Source organism: Muscardinus avellanarius, assembly GCF_963383645.1.
Source record: "Muscardinus avellanarius genome assembly, chromosome: 3".
NCBI lineage: Eukaryota > Metazoa > Chordata > Mammalia > Rodentia > Gliridae > Muscardinus > Muscardinus avellanarius.
Window position 1 is genome coordinate 117,849,818 of NC_137788.1, and position 21,644 is coordinate 117,871,461.

Below are 21,644 nucleotides of genomic sequence, written 5' to 3' on the forward strand. Positions count from 1 at the left end.
TACTTCTTATTTGGAAATAGGGTCCAGAGGGCCTCATTAAGTTGCTGATGCTGGCTTTGAAACGGCAATCCTCCTGTCTCAGCCTCCCAAGTACGGGGATTATAAGCATATGCCACCATTACCAGCTTAAAAAAAAACTTTTTATGGTACTGGGGATTAACCTAGCTGGCCTTGCACATTCTAGTCAAGTGAAAGGCCACTAAACTAGGATGAGAGCCCTTTTATTTTATTTTATTTTATTTTATTTATTTATTGGTGGTACTGGTGGTGGAACCCAGAGGCTTTCTACCTCTGGGCTATACTCCCAGACCTTTTTTTATATTTTATTTGGAAACAGGGTCTCACTAAGTTGCTGAGAGCTTCACTAAGTAGCTGAGGCTGGCTTTGAACCTGTGTGATCCTCCTGTCTCAGCCTTCCAAGCGTGGGGATTAAAAGCGTGTGCCACCACACCCGGCTCTTTTATTTTGAGACAGGGTCACTAAGTTGCCCTAGCTGGCCTTCAATTTATAACCCTTCTGCACTAGTCTCCCAAGTAGCTGGGATTATAGGTATGTCCTATCACATCTGGTTCATTAATTAATCTTAATTACGTTCCTAATTTTTTTTCCCCCCAGTACTGGGGATGGAACACAGGAACATTCTACCTCTGAGCTACACCCTCAGCCCTATTTTTTATTCTTTTTAGTTTTGAAACAGGGTCTCACTGAGTTGCAAAGGGCCTCACTAAGTAGCTGAGGTTGTATGCAAACCGTGATCCTCCTTTCTCAGCCTCCTGAATGCTGGGATTACAAGCATGAGCCACCATGCCCAGCAACTTTCATTTTCAAATTTCTGCTTGAGAAAAGAAAAAAGGGACAAGGTTGGGGGGTGGATAAAGAATCACCCACATGACTTCTCTGGCAAAGAGAGAAGAGTTTCTGGCCACTGGGGACTAAGAACACAGAAGCTAACTGAAGGTGGACGATGCCATAAACAGGCAGGCACTGCGCTCCCAGCCACTTCTCCTTTGACAATCCCCTGTTCAGGTACCTGTACTTGTTTTTGATGTTTGGTGTCTCAGCTACAATGCCAGCATAAAGCCAGACCTGATTCCCATCTTTATATCTGGCCACCACTCGACTGCCCACATACAGCTTCTCAGCAGGAGGGTGGTAATCATAAGCGATATGGTTCCCCGACAACAGACTCTTTCCTTTGTTGTCAAATTTCACCTTGTATTTCTTCCCTGGCCCTAAGGAAAAGGGAAAGAAAAACAAAATTACCAAAACTGTCCACTTTTCTAGGCAGGCCATGGCTTCTGTGTTAAGAGATAAAAGGGAAGGCTATGGGGAAGAGAAACGACCAGTAACAGACCTACAGGCTGCCTTTCCTCGCTGCCTCCTTCTTGAACGTACCGACTGTCTGGATGGCAATAAGGGTGCCTTTGTGCCACGTCTTGGTTCTTTTCTTGCCCAGAATCCGCATGCTGACTATGAGGTCACCATCTTTGCTCAGTTCTCCAGACATCTGACTCAAGGTTCCTGTGACAGAAAGCAAAGGTGCTCCAAAGAGTGATGCCACAGGTGGGGTAGGAAATGGGAAACAAAGGGGGCAGCGCAGTTATCAGGGAAAATGAGGTCATCTTTGATCCTTACTGTGTGCTGTGTGTGTGTGTGTGTGTGTGTGTGTGTGAGAGAGAGAGAGAGAGAGAGAGAGAGAGAAAGGGAAGGGAGGGGGAGATGTGGTGGATCAAACCCTGTGTGTGTGTGTCTGTGTGTGTGAGATGTGGTGGATCTAACCCAGTGGGCACTCTACTATTGACCTACATTCCCAGCTTGTTCTATTATTTTATTTTGAGACAGGCTCGCCTCGAATTTGGATGCCCCTGCCCAAGCATTTCCGGGAACTGGGATTACAGGGTGAGCCTTAGCCATGTTTTCTACCCACTTGGCAAAAGGCAAAAATACTGTAATTGTTTATGCTGATAGGAGACACTGCAACTGAAGTTCATGTGCTCAATTCAAGCACATCTCACTTCAACCCAATGTTTCCAACTCCTTACTAACTTAATAGTAACTACTACTCGTTAAATCTAATGAAATCTTTTCTACATGCTACAAAGATTGCATCAAAACTTTGATCATAGTTTGATTACCCTCTCTTCCCTAATTTCCACCTGAACAAAGTGCTCAAGAGCATGGAAATAAGCAGGGCCTGGTGGTGTCCATCTGGAATCTCAGTATGTGGGAGGCTGAGACAGGAGAATCACAGGTTGGAAGCCAGCCTCAGCAATTTAGTGAGGCCTTGGACAATATAGCAAAACAGTTTCCAAATATAAAAAAGAAAGACAGCTGGGCATGCTGGTATGCTTGTAATGCCAGCATTTGGGAGGCTAAGAAGGAGGATCCTGGTTCACAAAAGCCTCAGCTATCTTAGTGAGGCCCTTTGCAACTCAGTGAGACCTTGTTTTCTTTTCTTTTCTTTTTTTTTTTTTTTTTTTTGCGGGCCTGGGTATGGAACCCAGGGGCATTCAACCTTCGAGCTACAACCCCTGCTCTGCTTTTCATTCTTTATTTTGAAACAGGATCTAAGTTATGGAGGGCCTCACTAAGTAACTGAGGCTGTCTGTGAACCACGATTCTCCAGTCTCAGCCTCCGGAATGCTGGGATTACAAGCGAGAACCACAACACCCAGCTGAGACATTGTTTTAAAATAAAGAATAAAAAATAGGGTTGAGGGTGTAGCTCGAAGGTAGAATGCCCCTGGGTTCCACCCCCAGTACCACACACACACACACAAGCGCGTGCGCATGCGTGCGTGTGCACACACACATACACACAAGAAGCTAGCAGTGAGACTCTCATCAGCCTAGTAAAACCCTGCTTCAAAATAAAATAAATAGGGATTGTGAGCCAGCATGGTGGCGTATGTTTGTAATCCCAGTACTTGGGAGGCTGAGACAGAAGGATCGCAGGTTCACGGCCAGCCTCAGACACTTAGACCCTCCACAACTTAGTGAGACTCTGTTTCAATATTAAGAATAAGCCGGAGCCAGGCGTGGTGTTGTACGCTTATAATTCCAGCATTTCAGAGGCTGAGACCGGAGGATTGGAGTTTGAGGACAGCTTCAGCTATTTAGTGAAGCCCTCTGCAACTCAGTGAGACCCTGTTTTTTTTTTTTTTTTTGGGTGGTACTGGGGTTCCTGGAAGCCCTTCTTCCTCCGGGCTACACTCCCAGACCTATTTTATATTTTTGAAACAGGGTCTCTTACGCCAGCACGGCTGGCTTCGAACCTGCGCGATCCTCCTGTCTCCGCCTCCCAAGCGCGGGGATTACAAGCGTGCGCCACCACGCCCGGCAACCCTGTTTTAAAATAAAGGATAAAAAATTGGGCAGGAGGTGTAGCTCAAGAGGTCAAATGCCTCTGGGTTCCAGCCCCAAACCCGCAAAAATAAATAAATAAAAATAAAAATAAAAAACAGGACTGGGAATGTAGCTCAGAACCTTGGATTCAACCCCTAGTTCCAAAAAATAGACTTCACAACTTAAAGTGACCTGTTTCAAAAATAATGAATAAAGCCGGGCATGGTGGCGCATGCTTGTAATCTCCACGCTTGGGAGGCGGAGACAAGAGGATCACACAGGTTCGAAGCCAGCCACGCTGGCTTAAGAGACCCTGTTTCCAAATAAAAAAGTATAAAAATTGGTCTGGGAGTGTAGCCCGGAGGTAGAAGGGTTTCCAGGAACCCCAGTACCACCAAAAAATATAAATAAATAAAATAAAATAAAATAAAATAAAAAACAAATAGGGCTGTGGGTATAGCTCAGAAGTAGAATGCCCATGGGTTCAATCCCCGGTACTGGGGGGAAAAAAAATAGGGCTGGGGATGTAACTGGAAGGTAGAATGTCCCTGATATTCAATCCCCAATACCACACAAAAATAAGTAAATAAAAAAGTAAAAGTTTAAAAAGGGCTGGGACTGTAGCTAAGAAGAAGAATGCCCAAGTTCAGTCCCCAGCACCAAAAAAGAAAAAAGCATGAGAATAGCCTACAGGTAGTGAGCTAAAAGGAATTAAGCCATCACATACTGAAAAACCAGTATTAACACAACTGGAAATTGGTAACTATTAAGGACGATGACTTGATAACAATTAGTCAAGGATTTAAGCAATGAGTAAAACAAAACCACAAATAACCTCGTGCTGATTTTAAATATACAGCCAGTGGTGTTAAGAGGAATCCACAAAGGCAGAAAGGATTCTGTGACACTAAAGTGCAGCCAGTTATCCATGGAATCTCTGTAAAAAACTGACCTCCCTCCTACACCTAGCACTTCTTGCTCTAACCTTTATGTAGATCCTGGGAACTGCTTTTCTTGTTGACAGCATCCATGAACTTCTGGACATCTTGAGCTGATTTTCTTAAGGCAGCCATAGCTTCACGAAGCTGTAGAGAAGCGGATAAGGAAAACAAATTTTAGTAGCATGAGTTAGCAATAACTGGAGAGCTGGAGGTACAGCGGCTGCCCAGCATGTGCAAGGTCCTAGGTTCAAAAAGCCCCAGCACTGATAAAGGAAAAAAAAAAAAAAAAGAAAGAAACAGAAAAATCTTGACAAAAAGAAATAACTTATCACTGGGCATGGTGGTGCACAACTGTAATCCCAGTACTTGGAAAGTTCAGACAGGAAGATACTTAGTGAAACCCTCCACAACTTAGTGAGACCCTATTTCCAAATAAAGAATAAAAAAGCTGGGCATGATGGCGTACACTTGTAATCCCAGCATTCAGGAGGCTGAGACTGTAGTTTGTGGACAGCCTCAGCTACTTAGTGAGGCCCTCTCACTAAGGGTTTATTTTGAAACCCTGTTTCAAAATAAAGAACAAAAAAGGCTGAAGGACAAATGCACCTGGGTTCCATCCCCAGACCCGTGTCGTGTTAAAAAGAAAAGAAAAAAAAAAAAAAAAAGAATAAAAAATAGGGCTGGGAATGTAGCGCAGAGGTAGAATGCCTCTGGGTTCCATCCCCTATAATCCACACACACAAAGAAATAACTTATCTTTCACAAAACAAAATGAAGTGAGTTATATTTGAAAGCTCATGATAACTTACAAGGGAAAAACTGCCCTTTGTTACAATCTGGCTCAAAATTCAACCTAAGGAAGCTTTTCTAGATGAATCTCTCCTAGCCGAACCCTGCTAAATTTTCTTTATTATTTTTGTTTTGTAGTACTGGAGATGAAACCCAGGGATATCCTACCTCCAAGCTACACCCCTAGCCCTACTTTTCTTTATTTTTATTTTTATTTTTATTTTTGGTGGTACTGGGGTGAAACCCAGAGGCTTTCTACCTCCTGGCTATCTGCCCAGACCTATTTTATATTTTATTTGGAAACAGGGTCTCACTAAGTTGCTGAGAGCCTAAGTAGCTGAGGCTGGCTTCGAACCTGTGTAATCCTCCTGTCTCAGCCTCCCAAGCACTGGGATTGCAAGCGTGGGCCACCACGCCTGGCTTTCTAGCCCTACTTTTTATTCTTTATTTTGAAACAAGGTCTCACTGAGTTGCAAAGGACTCAGTAAGTAGCTGAGTCTGTCCGTGAACCATGATCCTCCTGTCTCAGCCTCTGAAATGCTAGGATTACAAGTGTGCACCACCACGCTCAGCTAAAATTTTCTTTTTTGGTATTAGGGATCGAACCCAGGGACATTCTAGCTCTGAGCTACACTTCCAGTCTAATTTTATTATTTTTATTTATGTATTTATTTTGTGGTACTGAGAATGGAACCCAGGGGCATTCTGCCTCTGAGGTACACCCAGAGTCCTAGTTTTTATTTTTATTTTGGTTTTTTTTTTGATGGTACTGCAGGTGGAACCCAGGAGTTTTTCTATCTCCGGGCTATACCCCCAGACCTATTTTATAGTATATTTGGAAACAGGGTCTCACTAAGTTAAGGAGAGCCTAAGTAGCTGAGGCTGGCTTCAAACCTGTGCTATCCTGTCTCAGCCTCCCAAGTGTTGGGATTACAAGCATGTGCCACAATGCCCGGCTTAATCTTTATTTTTAAACAGGGTTTCACTGAGTGGCAAAGGGTCCCACTAAGTAGCTGAAGCTGTCCGCAAATCGTGATCCTGTCTCAGTCTCCCAAATGCTGGGATTACAAGCATGTGCCACTACGCCGGTCTAATTTTATGTTTTATCTTGAAACAGGGTCTTCTACGTTGCTAAGGGTTTCATTAAGTTGCTGAGGCTGGCCTTGAACCTGTGATCCTCCTGTGCACTGGGGTTTACAAGTGTGTGCCAACATGCTTGGATTTTTCCTTAAATCATCATCATCATCTTCTTCTTCCTCTTCTTCTTCTTATTATTATTGTGTGTGTGTGTGGGGGGGGTACTGGGAGTGGAACCCAGGGGCTTTCTACCTCCGGGCTATCCTCCCAGACCTATTTTATATTTTATTTGGAAACAGGGTCTCACTAAGTTGCTGAGGGCTTCACTAAGTAGCTGAGGCTGGCTACGAACCTGTGCGATCCTTCTGTCTCAGCCTCCCAAAAGCCCTCCCAAGTGCGGGGATTACAAGCGTGCGCCACCACGCCAGGCTAAAGGGCATTCTATCTTTGAGCTACACCCCTCACTATTTTTTATTATTTCTTTTGAAACAGGGTCTAAATTGTAAAAGGCCTAAAAGGCTGAGACTGGTTGTGAACCTGTGATCCTTCAGTATCAGCCTCCCAAGTACTGGGATTACAAGTGGGCCTGGCCAAATTTTCCTTTTTTTAAAGCACTTAGTGGATGCATCTGTTGATTACCTTCTTTTGTATTCTTTTTTTTTTTTTCCTGGGTTTTGGAAATGGAACCCAGGGGCATTCGACCTCCAAGATACACCCCTTGCCCTATTTTTTTATTCTTTATTTTGAAACAGGTCTCACTAAGTTGCCGAGGGCCTCAGTAGCTGAAGGCGTCTGTGAACCACAATCCTCCAGTCTCAGCCTCCCAAATGCTGGGATTACAAGCATGCGCCACCACGCCCAGCTGCCTTCTTTTTTCTTATTTTTTTCAGTACTGGGAATGGAACCCAGGGGCATTCTACCTCCGAGCCACACCCCCAGCCCAATTTTTTATTCTTTATTTTGAAACAGGGTCTCACTGACCTGCAAAGGGCCTAAGTAGCTGAGGCTGTCCCTGAACCTGGATCCTCCTGTCTGAGCCTCCCAAATGCTGGGTTTACAAGCATGAGACACCACACCTGGCTCCTATTTCATACCTGCAATATCCATAGAGGACTGCAGCCCACAGGGTTGATTATAGGGTGAATATTTTGATGGCTAAGCTAACTGGCTTGATGGGCCAAAAGTTTCACCCATTTTTTTTCCCCCTCTCTTTTTCAGTGCTGAGAATCAAGAACCAGAGTCCTCATGTATGGAAGGCAAATGCTCTACCTCTGGACCACACCCTCAGCCTAGTTTCACTCATTTTCCCATTTGTGTCTCTCAACCTTCCTTTACCTACCACAACTTACCTTCTGGTCTTTTGGTGTTCTGCTTCCTGCATCACCTATGGAATAGAAGACCTCTAATAAGTGTAACAGACTGATGCACGAGACTTTCCAAGAAATCAAGAAGCTAAACATTTAACAGAAGCATTATCAGTAACAATTAAAATCTAGAACTCAACTGGATGTAATGGCGTACGCTTGCAATTCCAGTACCTGGGACGCTGAGACAGGAGGATCACAGGTTCGAAGTTAGCCTCAGCAACTTATTGAGGCTATCTTCAACTTAGTGAGACAGTTTCAAAATGAAAAAACTTTGAACTGGGTATGGTGGAACATGCCAGCATTTTGGAGGCTGTGACCGGAGGATCAGGGCTCAAGGACAGCCTCAGCTACTTAGTGAAGCCCTTTGCAACTTAGTAAGACTCTCTTTCAAAATAAATAAAAAATAGGGCTAGGGTGTAGAAAAGCCCCTGGTTTCTACCCCCAGTACCAAACAAACACTTCCCCGCAAAAAAGAAATCAGGCTGGGAGTAGAGCTTAGAGGTAGAATGCCCCTAGATTTGATCTCCAATACCACAAGAACAAACAAAAAATTAAAAATAAAAAAAATCTAGATGGGGCCAGGTAAGTGGCACACACCTGTAATTGCAGTGACTCAGGAGGCTAAGGCAAGAGGATTGCAAGTTTGAAGCCATCCTGGCCAACTTAGCAAATCCCTATCTCAAAAAATAAAAAAATTGTAGTTCAGAGGGTTGGCATTAAATTTTAAATTAATGTAATTAATTCACTGTAGTACTAGATTTAAAGGAAAACATCCACAATTTACTAGATGTAAAAAATTATGGTCAAAGCCAGCCACGGTGACACATCCTTGTAATCCCAGGAGAATAAGACAGGAGGATCACGGTTTGAGGACATCCTCAGCTACGTAGTGAGGCCCTTTGCATCTCAGTGAGACCCTGTTTCAAAATAAAGAATAAAAAATAGGGCTGGGTGTGTAGCTTGGAGGTAGAATGCCCCTGGGTTCCATTTCTAGTACAAAAAAAAAAAAAAAAAAAAAAAGAAAGGAAAATAGAGCTGGGGGGGGTATAATTTGAAGGTAAAATGCCCTGGGGTTCAATCCCATATGGTAAAAATAAATAAATAAATAAACAAACCTCAGCAAATCAAGAATAGAAGATAAGTCCTAATGCCTCATATATGACAGTTATAGAACCTAATAATGAAGAACCAGATGCAATAGTGCAAAATTTGAGTTGGGCGTGGTGGCACATACTTGTAATCCCAGCATTTGGGAAGCTGAGATAGGAGGACTGCAGTTGACGGAAAGCCTCAGTTAATACTCAGTGAGGCCTTCTGCGACGTAGTGCAATCATTTCAAAATAAAGAATAAAAAACAGGGATAGGGGTGTAGCTTGGAGGTAAAATGCAGCTGGGTTCCATCCCCAGTACTGCAATAAAAAATAAGTAATAATAATAAAGCCGGGCGTGGTGGCGAACGCTTGTAATCCCAGCATTTGGGAGGCTGAGACCAGAGGATCGCAGTTCGCAGACCACCTCAGTTACCTAGTGAGGCCCTTTGCAACTCAGTGAGACTCAGCTTCAAAATAAATAATAAAAAATAGGGCAGGGGGTATAGCTCAGAGGTCGAATGCTCCTGGGTTCCATCCCCAGACCCACAAAAAAAAAAAAAAAAAAAAAAAATCCCTTTAAAACAAGCCACAGATAAATATCACTATTTATCACTCCAATTTAATCTTATACTTAAGGTTCTAGTTAGTGCAATATGACAAGAAAAACAAGACTTTTTTTTTTAAGAAACTGAACTCAGAGCCTCATGCAGGCTAAGTGCTGCCGCCGCCTTCTTTTTTTAGTACTAGGTACTGAACCAAGAGCATTCTACCTCTGAGCCTCAATCCCAACTCTTTTATTTTTTCCTTTGAGAAAGGGTCTTGCTAAGTGGCTGAGACTGGTCTTGAAGCTATGATCCTCTTGTCTCAGCCTCCTAGGTACTAGCATTACTAACATGTGCACCACAACCAGCTCAGGATATAGAAGGTTTAAACACTATCAGCAACTCAATCAAATCAACATTGAAAGCCGGGTGTGGTGGACACTTGCAATCCCTGTGCTTGGGAGGCTAAGACAGGAAGACTTCAGATTTGAGGACAGCCTCAGCAAGTAGTGAGACTCACAACACAGCAAGACCTTGTTTCCAAATAAAAATAAAATAGGGCTGGGGTGTAGCTTGGAGGTAGAATGCCCCTAGAGTTAATTCCCACCCACCCCCAACAATCAACAGGATACTCCATCCAACAGCAGTGGAATACAAATTCTTTTTAAGCACACACAGAATGTTCATGAGGACAGATAATAAGCTAGACATAATAAAAAGTAAAAAGTTTAAAAGGACTGAAATTATACAAAATATATTTTCTTTGATCACAATAAAACTAAATTAAAAGTTAATGGAGTGGGCGTGGCATACTTATAATCCCAGCATTCGGAGGTAGACTGGAGGATCTCGGTTCGTGAACAGCCTCAGCTACTACTTAGTGAGGACCTTCACAACTTAGTGAGACCCTGTTTCAAACTTAAAAAGGACTTAAAAAATAGGGCTGGGGTTGTAGCTCAGCGGTAGAAGGCTTCTGGGTTCCATCCCCAGTACCGAAAAAAAAAAAAAAAAGTTAATGATTCTACTAGGCAGGCATGGTCATGCTTATATTTCCAGTACTTGGGAGGCTGAGACAAGAGAATCTGGGTTTATGGCCAGGCTTAGCTACTTAGTCAGTCAGGCACTCTGCAACTTAGTGAGGCCGTTTTTTTTTTTTTTTTTTTTTTTTGTGGTACTGGGGTTCCTGGAAGCCCTTCTACCTCCGGGCTACACTCCCAGACCTATTTTTACATTTTTATTTGGAAACAGGGTCTCCTGAGCCAGCGCGCGCAGCTGGCTTCGAACCTGCGCAATCCTCCTGTCTCTGCCTGGCGTGAGGCCCTGTTTTAAAACAAGGAATAAAAAACTGGACTGGGGGTGTAGCGTGGAGGTAGGATGACCCTGAGTTCAAACCTCAGCACAACAACAACAAAAAAAAGGTAATGGAATACTAAGTGAGACCCTCCACAACTTAGACCGTTAAAAAAAAAAAAAGGGCTGAGGGTGTAGCTTGAAGGTAGAAAGTCCCTGGGTTCCAGCCTCAGTACCACAAAATAAATAAAATAAATAAATAAATAAAAAGGTAATGGAAGAAATTTGCAAAGTCCCCAAATACTTGGACATCAAACAACGTGTTTCTAAAAAAATTCACTGGTCAAAAGAAAACCACAAGAATAAAGCATGGTGCCAGCCTCCTATAATCCTAGTACTTGGGCGGTTGAAACAAGAGAATCGCAGAGTTGAGGCCAGTCTCAGCAACTTAGCAAGACTCTGATTCAAAATAAAAACTAAAACAAAGTTGGGAGCCGGGCATGATGGTGCACGCTTGTAATCCCAGTACTTGGGAGGCTGATACAGGAAGATCACAGGCCAGCCTCAGCAACTTAGTGAGGCTCTCCACTACTTATAAGACCCTGTTTCAAAGTAAATAATAAAATATAGGGCTGAAGGCGTAGCTCAGAGGTAGAATGTCCCTGTGTTCAACCCCCAGTACCCTCCCCTATACAAAACAAAAACAAAAACCAACAAAATGCAGCAAAGCAATACTTAAACCAAAGGAATGCAAAAGTTGGTTCTTTGAAAAAGAACAACAAAATTGATCGTTATCCAGACTAACCAAAAAAGAATAGAAAAGATGTAAGCCAGGTGTGGTAGCGCAGGCTTGTAATCCCAGCATTTGGGAGGCTGAGACTGGAGGATCACGGTTCCCGAACAGCCTCAGCTACTAAAGTGAGACCCTTCGCAACTCAATAAAGAATAAAAAAATGGGGCAGGTGGTGTAGCTTGGAGGTCAAACACCTCTGGGTTCCATCCCCAGACCCACACACCCACACCCACACCCACACAAAAGATGTGAATAACCAATATTACAACTGGAGAAAAAGACATCACTACAGAACCTACAGAAATTACAAGGATCAAAGGAAACAATGCAAATAAATGTTATGCCAACAAATTAACAACATGGATAAAATGTTGGATAAAATGTACAAATTACCAAAAATAACACAAAAAGGACAAAAAATCTAATAGACATATATCATGTAAAAAAATGGATTAGTCCCCTGGCTTCCCCCAAGTGCTCTCTTCTGCCAAGGTCATTGCCATTGGGGGAGCAAAAGTGGGCTCTAGATTCTTTTCACAATGTCCTCAGTTTTTCAGGTTGTCTGGCAGCTTTATGTACAGTATTTTCTAGGGAAATTTAACTGCCCTTTTTTATTTAGGATAAAATAGTGACTGCATTTGATGAGCAAGTTTTTGTATATGTGTGTATAAATGAGCATTTATGTGAATAGATATACCTATACAAATCTATATATTACATATACAATTTTTATACTATCATTTAAAGATGTTTCTTAATTTAAAAAAAAGAAAGAAAATGGATTAGTAGTTTAAAAACTTCCCACAATAAAATCTGGACAGGGTCATATGACAGGGGAAAAGAAAATCCAGAAAGCAAATAAGTCCTCAGTTTAGACAAAAGCAATATATCAAAAGTTACCTTGGTAGGCCGGGCGTGGTGGCGCACGCTTGTAATGCCCACGCTTGGGAGGCGGAGACAGGAGGATCGCACAGGTTCGAAGCCAGCCCAAGCTAGCTTAAGAGACCCTATTTCCAAATAAAAAGCATAAAACAGGTCTGGGAGTGTAGTCTGGAAGTAGAAGGATTTCCAGAAACCCCAGTACCAAAAAAAAAAAAAAAAAAAAAAAAAAAAAAAAAAAAAGTACCTTGGTAAAGAAACTGAATAAATTCTGTGCAAGAACTCACTGTATTTTCCTTTATTTTCCTTTCAATTTTTTTTTTTTTTTTTTTTTTTTTGGTGGTACTGGGGGTGGAACCCAGAGGCATTCTACCTCTGGGCTATACTTCCAGACCTATTTTATATTTTATTTGGAAACAGGGTCTCACTAAGTTGCTGAGAGCCTCACTAAGTAGCTGAGGCTGGCTTTGAACCTGTGTGATCCTCCTGTCTCAGCCTCCTAAGCATGGGGATTACAAGCGTGCGCCACCACACCCGGCCTTCCTTTCAATTTTCTATCAATCTAAATCTCCTCCAGAATAAATTTTATTTGAAAAATGTTGCCACAAAGAAAAGTCCAAGCCAAAATAACTTCACTGATGAATTTACTAAACATTAAATGAAATATCAATCTGCCCAGCATGATGGCACATGCTTGTAATTCTGGTATTTGGGAGACAGGGACAGGAGGATAGCATGTTTGTAGCCAGCCTCAGCTACTTAGTGAGGCCCTCCACAATTTAGTGAGACCCTGTTCAAATAAAGAATAAAAAATAGGGCTGGGGGTGTAGCTTGGAGATAGAATGCTCCTGGGTTCAATCCCTGGTATCCCCCCACCACAAATTCATTCTACAGACACTCAGAGTAAAACCTTTCAACTTACCCTATAAATATCCATATTACTGTGATAGCAAAGCTTAACAAAGACATTATATAAAACTAGAAATCAAGAGTCCTCACAAAAAAATGGTGCAAAAATTCTTAATACTAGCAAATCAAATTCAGAAATAATAAAAGTATACACCAACAGTAGTTTATTCTAAGAATGCAAGGTTGGTTTAATATTTTTAAAAAGCACATTTATTGTAATATAACCTATTACTAGAACAAAAGCTACATGGTTTTAAGAGGATGATATTAAAAAAAGCAGCTGGCAAAACTCCAAAGTCTAATTCAGCCATGAAAAAAACTCAAAGCAAGCCAGGTGTGGCACAAGCTGGTAATCTCAGCCTTTGGGAGGCTGAGAAAGGAGGATTCTGGTTCTCCAACAGCCTCAGCTACTTAGTGAGGCCCTTTGCAATTCAGTGAGACCCTGTTTCAAAAATAAAGAATGAAAAAAGGGCTGGGGGTCTAGCTAGAAGAATGCCCCTGGGTTCCATTTCCAGTAGCACAAAAAGAAAAACAAACAAAAAAACACCTCACAGCAAAAAGGGACTTCCCGCAGGGCATGGTGACACAGGATTGTAATCCCCTCATTTGGGAGGCTGAGACAGGAGGATCTGGGTTCTCAGACAGCCTCAGCTACTTAGTGAGGTCCTTTGCAACTCAGTGAGACCCTGTTTCAAAGTAAAGAATAAAAATAGAAATAGGGCTGGGGGTATAGCTTGAAGGTAAAAAGCCCAAGTTCTATCCCCAGTACGGGGGGGGGGGGGGGGCGCAGGACGGGACTATAAAATCACCCAGATTGGAAATAGTCATTATTTGCATGACTTACTTTTCTTTTTTTCCTTTTTTGTGATACTGGGGATGGAACTCTTCTACCTCCAGGCTACACTCCCAAACCTATTTTATATTTTGTTTAGAAACAGGATCTGTTAAACCAGACAGGCTGGCTTCGAACCTGCGCCATCCTCCTGTCTCCCCCTCCCAAGCATGGGGATTACAAGTGTGCGCCACCACACCTAGCTTGCATGCCTTACTTTTAGAAAATCCTAAAGAAAAATCAACAAAAAGATTCTAGAACTACAAAATGAACTTAGTAAGAACACAGACTACAAAAACAACACACAAAATTCAACTGTATTATTTATTTGAGGGTTGGGGGGAATACCAGGGATTGAATCCAGGGGTACTTTCTCTGAGCTCCACACCCTTACCCCCTTTTTTCAGTACTGGGGATGGAACCCAGGAGCACCCTATCTCTGAGCTCCACCTCTAGCCCTATTTTTTGTTCTTCATTTGAAACAAGGTCTAAGCTGCAGAGGGCCTCATTAAGTACCTGAGGCTGTCCTCCCAAGTACTGGGATTACACCTGACTCCAACCCCTACCCTTTTTTATTTGTCATTTTGAAACAGGGTCCTATTAGGTTCTTGAGGATCTCACTAAGGTTGCTGAGGCTGTGGCCTCAAAACTGCAATCCTCCCGTCTCAACCTCCCAAATACTGGGATTATAGGCACGCACCGCTATGCCCAGCAAGTAGTTTCTTAAAAAGCCAAACATACATACAGACTAAGGTTCTGTGAACTTTAAGATCAGTAATAGAATGCTTCCCTAGGTTGTGCAATGTCCTGGGTTCAACTCCCAGTGCTGTAAAAAACCAAAACCAAAAAACAAAGAAATCAACCATGTGCTTACCATAATGCCCACACCAAGACTTATACAAAGAGCTCAGTGTGGTGGCACATGCCTGTAATTCCAGTACTTGGGAGGAGGCTGAGACCAGAGGATCACAGGGTCAGAAACATAATGAGACTATGTTTCCAAATAAAAATAAAAAATAGGGCTGAAGTTGTAGCATGGAGGTAGAATCCCCTGGAGTTCAAATCTCAGCAAGCAAACACACACAGACATAAATCTTCATAGGAACATTATTTACAATCACCCAAACTGAGCTAATTCAAATTCCTATCAAATGGGTAATTAAGAAAACACACAGTGTATCTATACAATGGGAAATTACTCCCCAAAATGGTCCAAACTGATAAATGCCAACAGCCTGGTTGACCTTCAAGAACTTTTTGTGGCACTGGGGATTAAACCCAGGGGCATTCTACATCCAACCTATATCCCTAGACCTATTTTATTTTGAAGCAGAATCAAACTAGGTTTATGAAAGTCTATTTGCTGAGGCTGGCCATGAACCTGCGATCTTCCTGTCTCAGCCTCGTAAGCACTGGGATTACAAGTGTGTACCACCACGCCCAGCCTTCAAAAACATTTAAGAGTTAACAGAAGCCAGACACAGAAGAGTACAATTTTTATAAAGCAACTAGAAAAGGTTAAAGTGGTTAAAAAAAAATCTCAGTAGTTACACCAAGGGTGACAATGAGGCACAGAAAACATTTTGGGGTGATGCAAATATTCCTCTGGTACTGGGTATTGAACCAGGAGCATTCTACCTCTGAGCCCTATTTTCTTTTTTATTTTGAAACAGGGTCTCACTAAGTTGTGGAGGGCCTAAGATCCTGAGGCTGGCTACAAACCTGTAATCCTCCTGTCTCAGTCTCCCAAATACTGGGATTAGAAGCATGCACCACCATTCTAAATTGAATTACAGTAGTGTGTAATGGCACACAACTATAATACAAGTACCTAAGAGGCTTAGACAGAAAAATAACTTTTTTCTTGTGGTACTGGGGATGGAACCCAGAGGCTTTTTCCCTCCAGGCTACATTCCCAGACCTATTTTATACTTTATTTGGAAAAAGGGTCTAAGTTGCTGAGAGCCTCATTAAGTAGCTGAGGCTGGCTTCGAACCTGCAGGATCCTCCTGTCTCAGCTTCCCAAGTGCTGGGATTACAAGTGTGCACCACCACACCTGGCTTGAAAATAACGGGTTTAAGAACAGCTAAAACATCACAACAAGACTCAGCAATCCGGCAAGACCGTGTTTCAAAACAAAAAGGGCAGAGCACAGTGGCACATGCCTGTAATCTCAAACCAAACAATGAAAATAGACAAATTTTATAGTATGTAATACCTTAATAAAGCTGCTTAAAAACAGGTAAAAAAAAAAAAAATCTGTTTAGGGGCATATATGTTTCTACCACCTAAAAGAAAAGCATGGACGTTTGGACTAGAGTTCACACAGAATGGGAAATGAGATTACTGAATCAGGTATAGCACAGAAGATGCATCTATGGTATTAAGGATAATACATTTTTTTCTTCCTGTAAGAAGCCAGCAGTTTGAAATATAGAACTGACTATGGAGCCAGGCATGATGGCACATGGTTGTAAACCCAGTACTTGGGAGACTGAGACAGGAGGACCACAAGTTCAAGGCCAACTTCAGCAACTTAGGCCCTCTGCAACTTACTAAGACTCTATTTCAAAATAAATAGAATCAGGTTGGGGTGTAACTCAGAGGTAGGTTGCCTCTGGTTTCATCCTAGCACCAAAAAAAAAAAAAAAAAAAATAGTGACTATGGTTTTTTTTCCCCTTCTTTCTACTATCTTCTGCTTGTCTTCTAGTATTTCACCTTCAATCCTGAGACCTATCCAAAGCCTCATCTCATCTCTTACCTGAATCAATACTGAGGACATCGTCATCTTCATCAGGAATCTCAATTATCTCTGTAGGCCGGGAACTTTCATCTTCAGAGCTACTATCCCGGTACTGTAGTCCCAGCTTGGAGTAGAAGTCCTTCACCAAAGACTCACAGTTAGTCACTGCCCTAATATTGGAACATATGTAGAAAAGGTCAAAGTCGGCATAGGAAATGGAGGTGTAGGAGTCACTAGAATATATTTGATAGTACAGATGGTCCACAACAGGTCCCTATTTAAAGTAACTTCCCTCTCCCAAAAAAAGCTTTTTTTTTTTTTTGCACAGGTGATTGAACCCAGGGGAATTCTACCTCTGAGCTACACACCCAGCCATACTTTATTTTAGAACAGGGTCTCACTAAGTTACAGAGGGTCTCACGAGCTTGCTGAGGCTGGCCTCAAACCTTCGTCTCAGCCTCACAAGTACTGGTATTACAAGGTGCATCACTAAGATCAGCTTAGCCTATTTAATTGTTTTCTTACTTATTTAGTGGTACTTGGGGTTGAATCCAGGGACACTCTATCCCTGGGCTCTTAATTTTGAAACAGGATCTAAGTTGTTGATGCTGGCCTTGAACTCGTGATCCTGTCTCAGCCTCCTAGAACCTGTATTACAGGTATGCATTACCACACCCAGCTGAGAAAAATATTTAATTTTGTTTATTTATTTATTTTTGTGGTACTAGGGGTGAAACCCAGGAGCTTTTCTACCTCCAGGCTATACTCCCAGACCTATTTTATACTTTATTTGGAAACAGGGTCTCACTAAGTTGCTGAGAGCTTCACTAAGTAGCTGAGGCTGGCTTCAAACCTTTGCAATCCTCCTGTCTCAGCCTCCCCAAGTGCTGGGATTACAAGCATGTGCCACCATCCCTGGCTCAAAAAATATTTTAAATAGTGGTTTGGTTTCCAGACTAGATCCTCAAAACCTCCAAGGAAGCCTCAAGAACAATACTTTCCACCTGATCTCTTTTTTTTTGGGGGGGGGGGCACTGGAATTTAAACCCAGAAGCATTCTACCTCCAAGCTTTACTACCAGCCCAATCAAACATGTACCCCATGCCTGGCCTGATCTCATTTTTCTCACCTTGGTTTTTTTTTTTCCTTTTAAATTTTTTTATTGGTGCATTATATTCAGACATCATATTGGGGTAAAAAACTTGTGTGTACAAACATGTACACATCGCTGATTTAACCCCTACCCAATTCCCACCCCATTCCCTCCCTGTCCCTTCTTCCCTTGCTTGGCTTAGTGACTGACTTCGATATGTTTAAATACATTGTGTGTTTTAAGAGATTTTCCTTTTCTTCCCCTCCTTTCCGCTCCTTTAGGTTGTCTTGTTTGCTCCTCTATAGGATTTCCTTTTTCAAGAGTTCCTCCTATGACCCATTTCTCCCTAACTCTCACTTATTAGGGAAAGCATCTAATTTCTTATTTTTTGTGACTGACTAATCTCACTTAGCATAATGTCCTCCAGTTCCATCCATTTCCCTGAAAATAATGTAATTGAGTTTTTTTTGATGGCTGAGCAAAATTCCATTATGTACATATCCCACAGTTTTGTAATCCATTCATCTGTTGATGGACATTTTGGCTGGTTCCATAGTTAGGCTATTCACCTTGGTATTATTTGGGGAAAAAAATTATTTTTGTGGTACTGGGGGTGGAACCCAGGGGCCTTCTACCTCCAGGCTACACTCCCAGACCTATTTTAGATTTTATTTGGAAACAGGGTTTCTTAAGCCCGTCGAGGCTGGCTTCGAACTTGCGCAATCCTCCTGTCTCAGCTTCCCAAGTGCCGGGATTACAAGCATGCGCCACAACGCCCGGCTTTATTCTTTTTTTTGTGTGTGCGGGTCTGGGGATGGAACCCAGGAGCACCTGACCCTGAGCTACACCCCCTGCCCAGTTTTTTTATTCTTTATTTTGAAACAGGGTCTCATTAAGTTGTGGAGGGCTTCACTAAGTAGCTGAGGCTGTCTGCAATCCTCTCATCTCAGCCTCCCAAATGCTGGGATTACAAGCATGCGCCACCAAGCCCGGCTGGCTTTATTCTTTATTTTAAAACAAGGTCACTAAGTTGTGAAGGGCATAAGCAGCTGAGCCTGGTCACAAACCTGCAATCCTCATGTCTCAGCCCTACAAGTGTGCACCATCATACCCGGCTCAAGCTAGGGAGTCAAAAACAAATCTAGGACACCAGGTGTGGTGGCGCACGCTTCTAATCCCTGCACTTGGGAGGTGGAGACAGGAGAATCGCGCAGGTTCGAAGCCAGCCACGCTGTCATAAGAGACCGTTTCCAAATAAAAATATAAAATAGGTCTGGGAGTATAGCCCAGAGGTAGAAGGGTTTCCAGGAAACCGAGTACCACCCAAAAAAAAAAACAAAAAACAAAACCTAGGAGGTTTACAAACTTATTAATGGTTCAGTTACAGAAGACAGCAACTCTATAATTCTCATTCCTTGGGGTCATCTTAATAGGGAAAAGAAAGCAATTTTTCTAAAGCAAAAGACAATCAGGTATGATGACACCTGCCTGTAATTCCAGTACTTGGGAGGCTGAGACAGGAAGATCACAAGATTGAGAACAGTCTCAACATGTAGTGAGACTCTCATCAACAGACTGAGAACCTGTTTCAAAATAAAAATAAAATAGGGCTGGGGGCTTAGCTCGGAGGCAGAATGCCCCTGGGTTCAATCCCCAGTACCTCACACACATATTCACACACACAAATAAAAAAAGGAGGAAGAAGAGCCGGGCGTGGTGGCACACACTTGTAATCCCAGCATTCGGGAGGCTGAGACCAGAGGTTCGTGGTTTGCGGACAGCCTCAGCTACTTAGTGAGGCCCTCTGCAACTCAGTGAGATCCTGTTTCAAAATAAAGAATAAAAAAATAGGGCAGGGGTGTAGCTTGGAGGTCGAATGCCCCTGGGTTCCATCCCCAAAACCTGGGGGAAAAAAATCAAGGAGGAAGAAGGGAAAGGCATTCAAGGCTTGGACTTCTGTACTTATTATGTTCTTGTCCCTTGATAGGTGAAATTACATGTGATAGGTAGAAAAGCTGGGGGCGGTGGTGCATACCTCTAATCCCAGTACTTGGGAGGTTGAGACAGGAGGATCACAGGTTCGCATTCAGCCTCAGTAACTTAGTGAGGCCCTCTGAAATTTAGTTAGATCCTGTTTCAAAATAAAAGAATAAGCCAGGTGTGGTGGTGCACACTTGTAATCCCAGTACTTGGGAGGCTGAGACACGAGGATCACAGGTTTATGGCCAGTATCAGCAACTTAATGATGTGCTCAACAACTTAGTGAGACCCTTTTTCAAAATAAAAGAATAAGCGGGGTGTGGTGATGCATGCTTGTAATCCCAGCGCTTGGGAGGCTGAGACAGAAGGATTACGCAAGTTCGAAGTCAGCCTCAGCTATACTTAGTGAGGCTCTCAGCAACTTAGTGAGAGCCTGTTTCCAAATAAATTAGGTCTGGGAGTGTAGCCCAGGAGTAGAAAACCCCTGGATTTCATACCAGTACCACAAAAATAAATAAAATGAATGAATAAAATAGAGCTGAGGGTATAGCGCGCGCTCTCTCTCTCTCTCTCTCTCTCTCTCTCTCTCTCTCACACACACACACACACACACACACACACACACACACAAAATAGATGAGTGAGGTGAGAGAGAGTTCACGCCATAAGTTTTGAGGAAGATTACAGTTCCTGCCGTGCGTGGCGGTGCACGTTTGTAATCCCAGCATTCGGGAGGCTGAGACCAGAGGATTGTGATTCTAGGATAGCCTCAGCTACTTAGTGAGGCCCTTTGCAACTTAATGAGACCCTGTTTCATAATAAAAAATAAAAAATAGGGCTGGATGTGTCTCTTGGAGATAGAATGCTCCTGGGTTCCATCCCCAGTAACAAACAACAACAACAAAATAAAATCGTACAGTTCCACACAACTGTACTTAATGTTTGTCAACGGACGGATTCCCTTATTTCCCATACACCCTCACCTAGATGCATCATCAAAGAGCTGGTCAACATGAGCCACTTCAGATTCTTTCTGTATCACCCACGTTTCCAATTCCGCTAGCTGCTTCTTGCGCTGCTGCACGCAGTCCATCTTTTCTAGCTCTTCATCAATGAAATGCCGAAGTTCCTCCATAGAGATGCCAAGCTCCTCGACCACTACCTGCTGCAGCTCTGCAATCTCGTCAGACTCCATGGTAGCTGTTGCTGCATCCAAACCAATGCACCCTGGGAGGGAGGACATGCTTTTGTCCTCTGCATGAAACAAACAAACAAAAAAAAACTAAAATTACTTTGGAGTTATTATGGCCACAATTAATAGAGAATTTCAGACTGCTAATAAAACTTATTCCTAGCTGGGCATGGTGGCATGTAACAGTAATCACAGCAGTTGGGAGACTGAGACAGGAAGACCACAGGATGGAGGCCAGCCTCAACAACTAAGGAAAGAGTTGTTTTTAAAAAAAAAAAAAAGCCAGGTGTGGTGGTGCACACTTGTAATGCCAGCATTTGGGAGGCTGAGACAGGAGGATAGTGGTTCGAGGAAAGCCTTAGCCATTTAGTGAGGCCCTTTGCAACTTAGTAAGACCCTGTTTCAAAATAAAGAATAAAAAATAGGGTTGGGGGTAGCTCAGAGGTAGAATGTTTCCCTCTCCTTCCATCCCCAGTACCGCAAAAAAAAAAAAAAAAAAAAAAAAAAAAAAAAAAAAAAGAAAGAAAAAAAGAAAAAGAAAAGAAATTTAAAAGGGCTGGGCATCGTGGTGCACACTTGTAATCCCAGCATTTGGGAGGCCGAGACAGGAGGATTTGTGGCCAGCCTCTGCTGCTACTTAGTGAGGCCTTTTGCAACTTAGAGGGACCCAGTTTCAAAGTAAAGAATAAAAAATAGGGCTGGAGGTGTAGCTTGGATGTATAATGCTTCTGGGTTCCACCCCTAGTACTGCAATCGATCAATAATAAAAAGGGCTGAGG

General features: G+C 42.7%; 1 protein-coding gene across 4 annotated transcripts in view; it reads right to left on the reverse strand.

Moving 5' to 3' along the window:
• Nucleotides 1–20,916, reverse strand: part of SETDB1 (SET domain bifurcated histone lysine methyltransferase 1) — a gene marked incomplete at both ends in the record, with an annotated part of 54,359 nt that extends 33,443 nt beyond the window's left edge. For all 4 annotated transcript variants that reach the window (XM_080692067.1, XM_080692065.1, XM_080692066.1 and 1 more), the window contains 6 exons: nt 1,031–1,232; nt 1,396–1,521; nt 4,331–4,430; nt 7,502–7,536; nt 16,619–16,770; nt 20,657–20,916. In XM_080692067.1, the coding sequence (XP_080548193.1) occupies nt 1,031–1,232; nt 1,396–1,521; nt 4,331–4,430; nt 7,502–7,536; nt 16,619–16,770; nt 20,657–20,916 (875 nt within the window). The remainder of the gene's footprint in view (nt 1–1,030; nt 1,233–1,395; nt 1,522–4,330; nt 4,431–7,501; nt 7,537–16,618; nt 16,771–20,656) is intronic.
• Nucleotides 20,917–21,644: the final 728 nt, after the last annotated feature.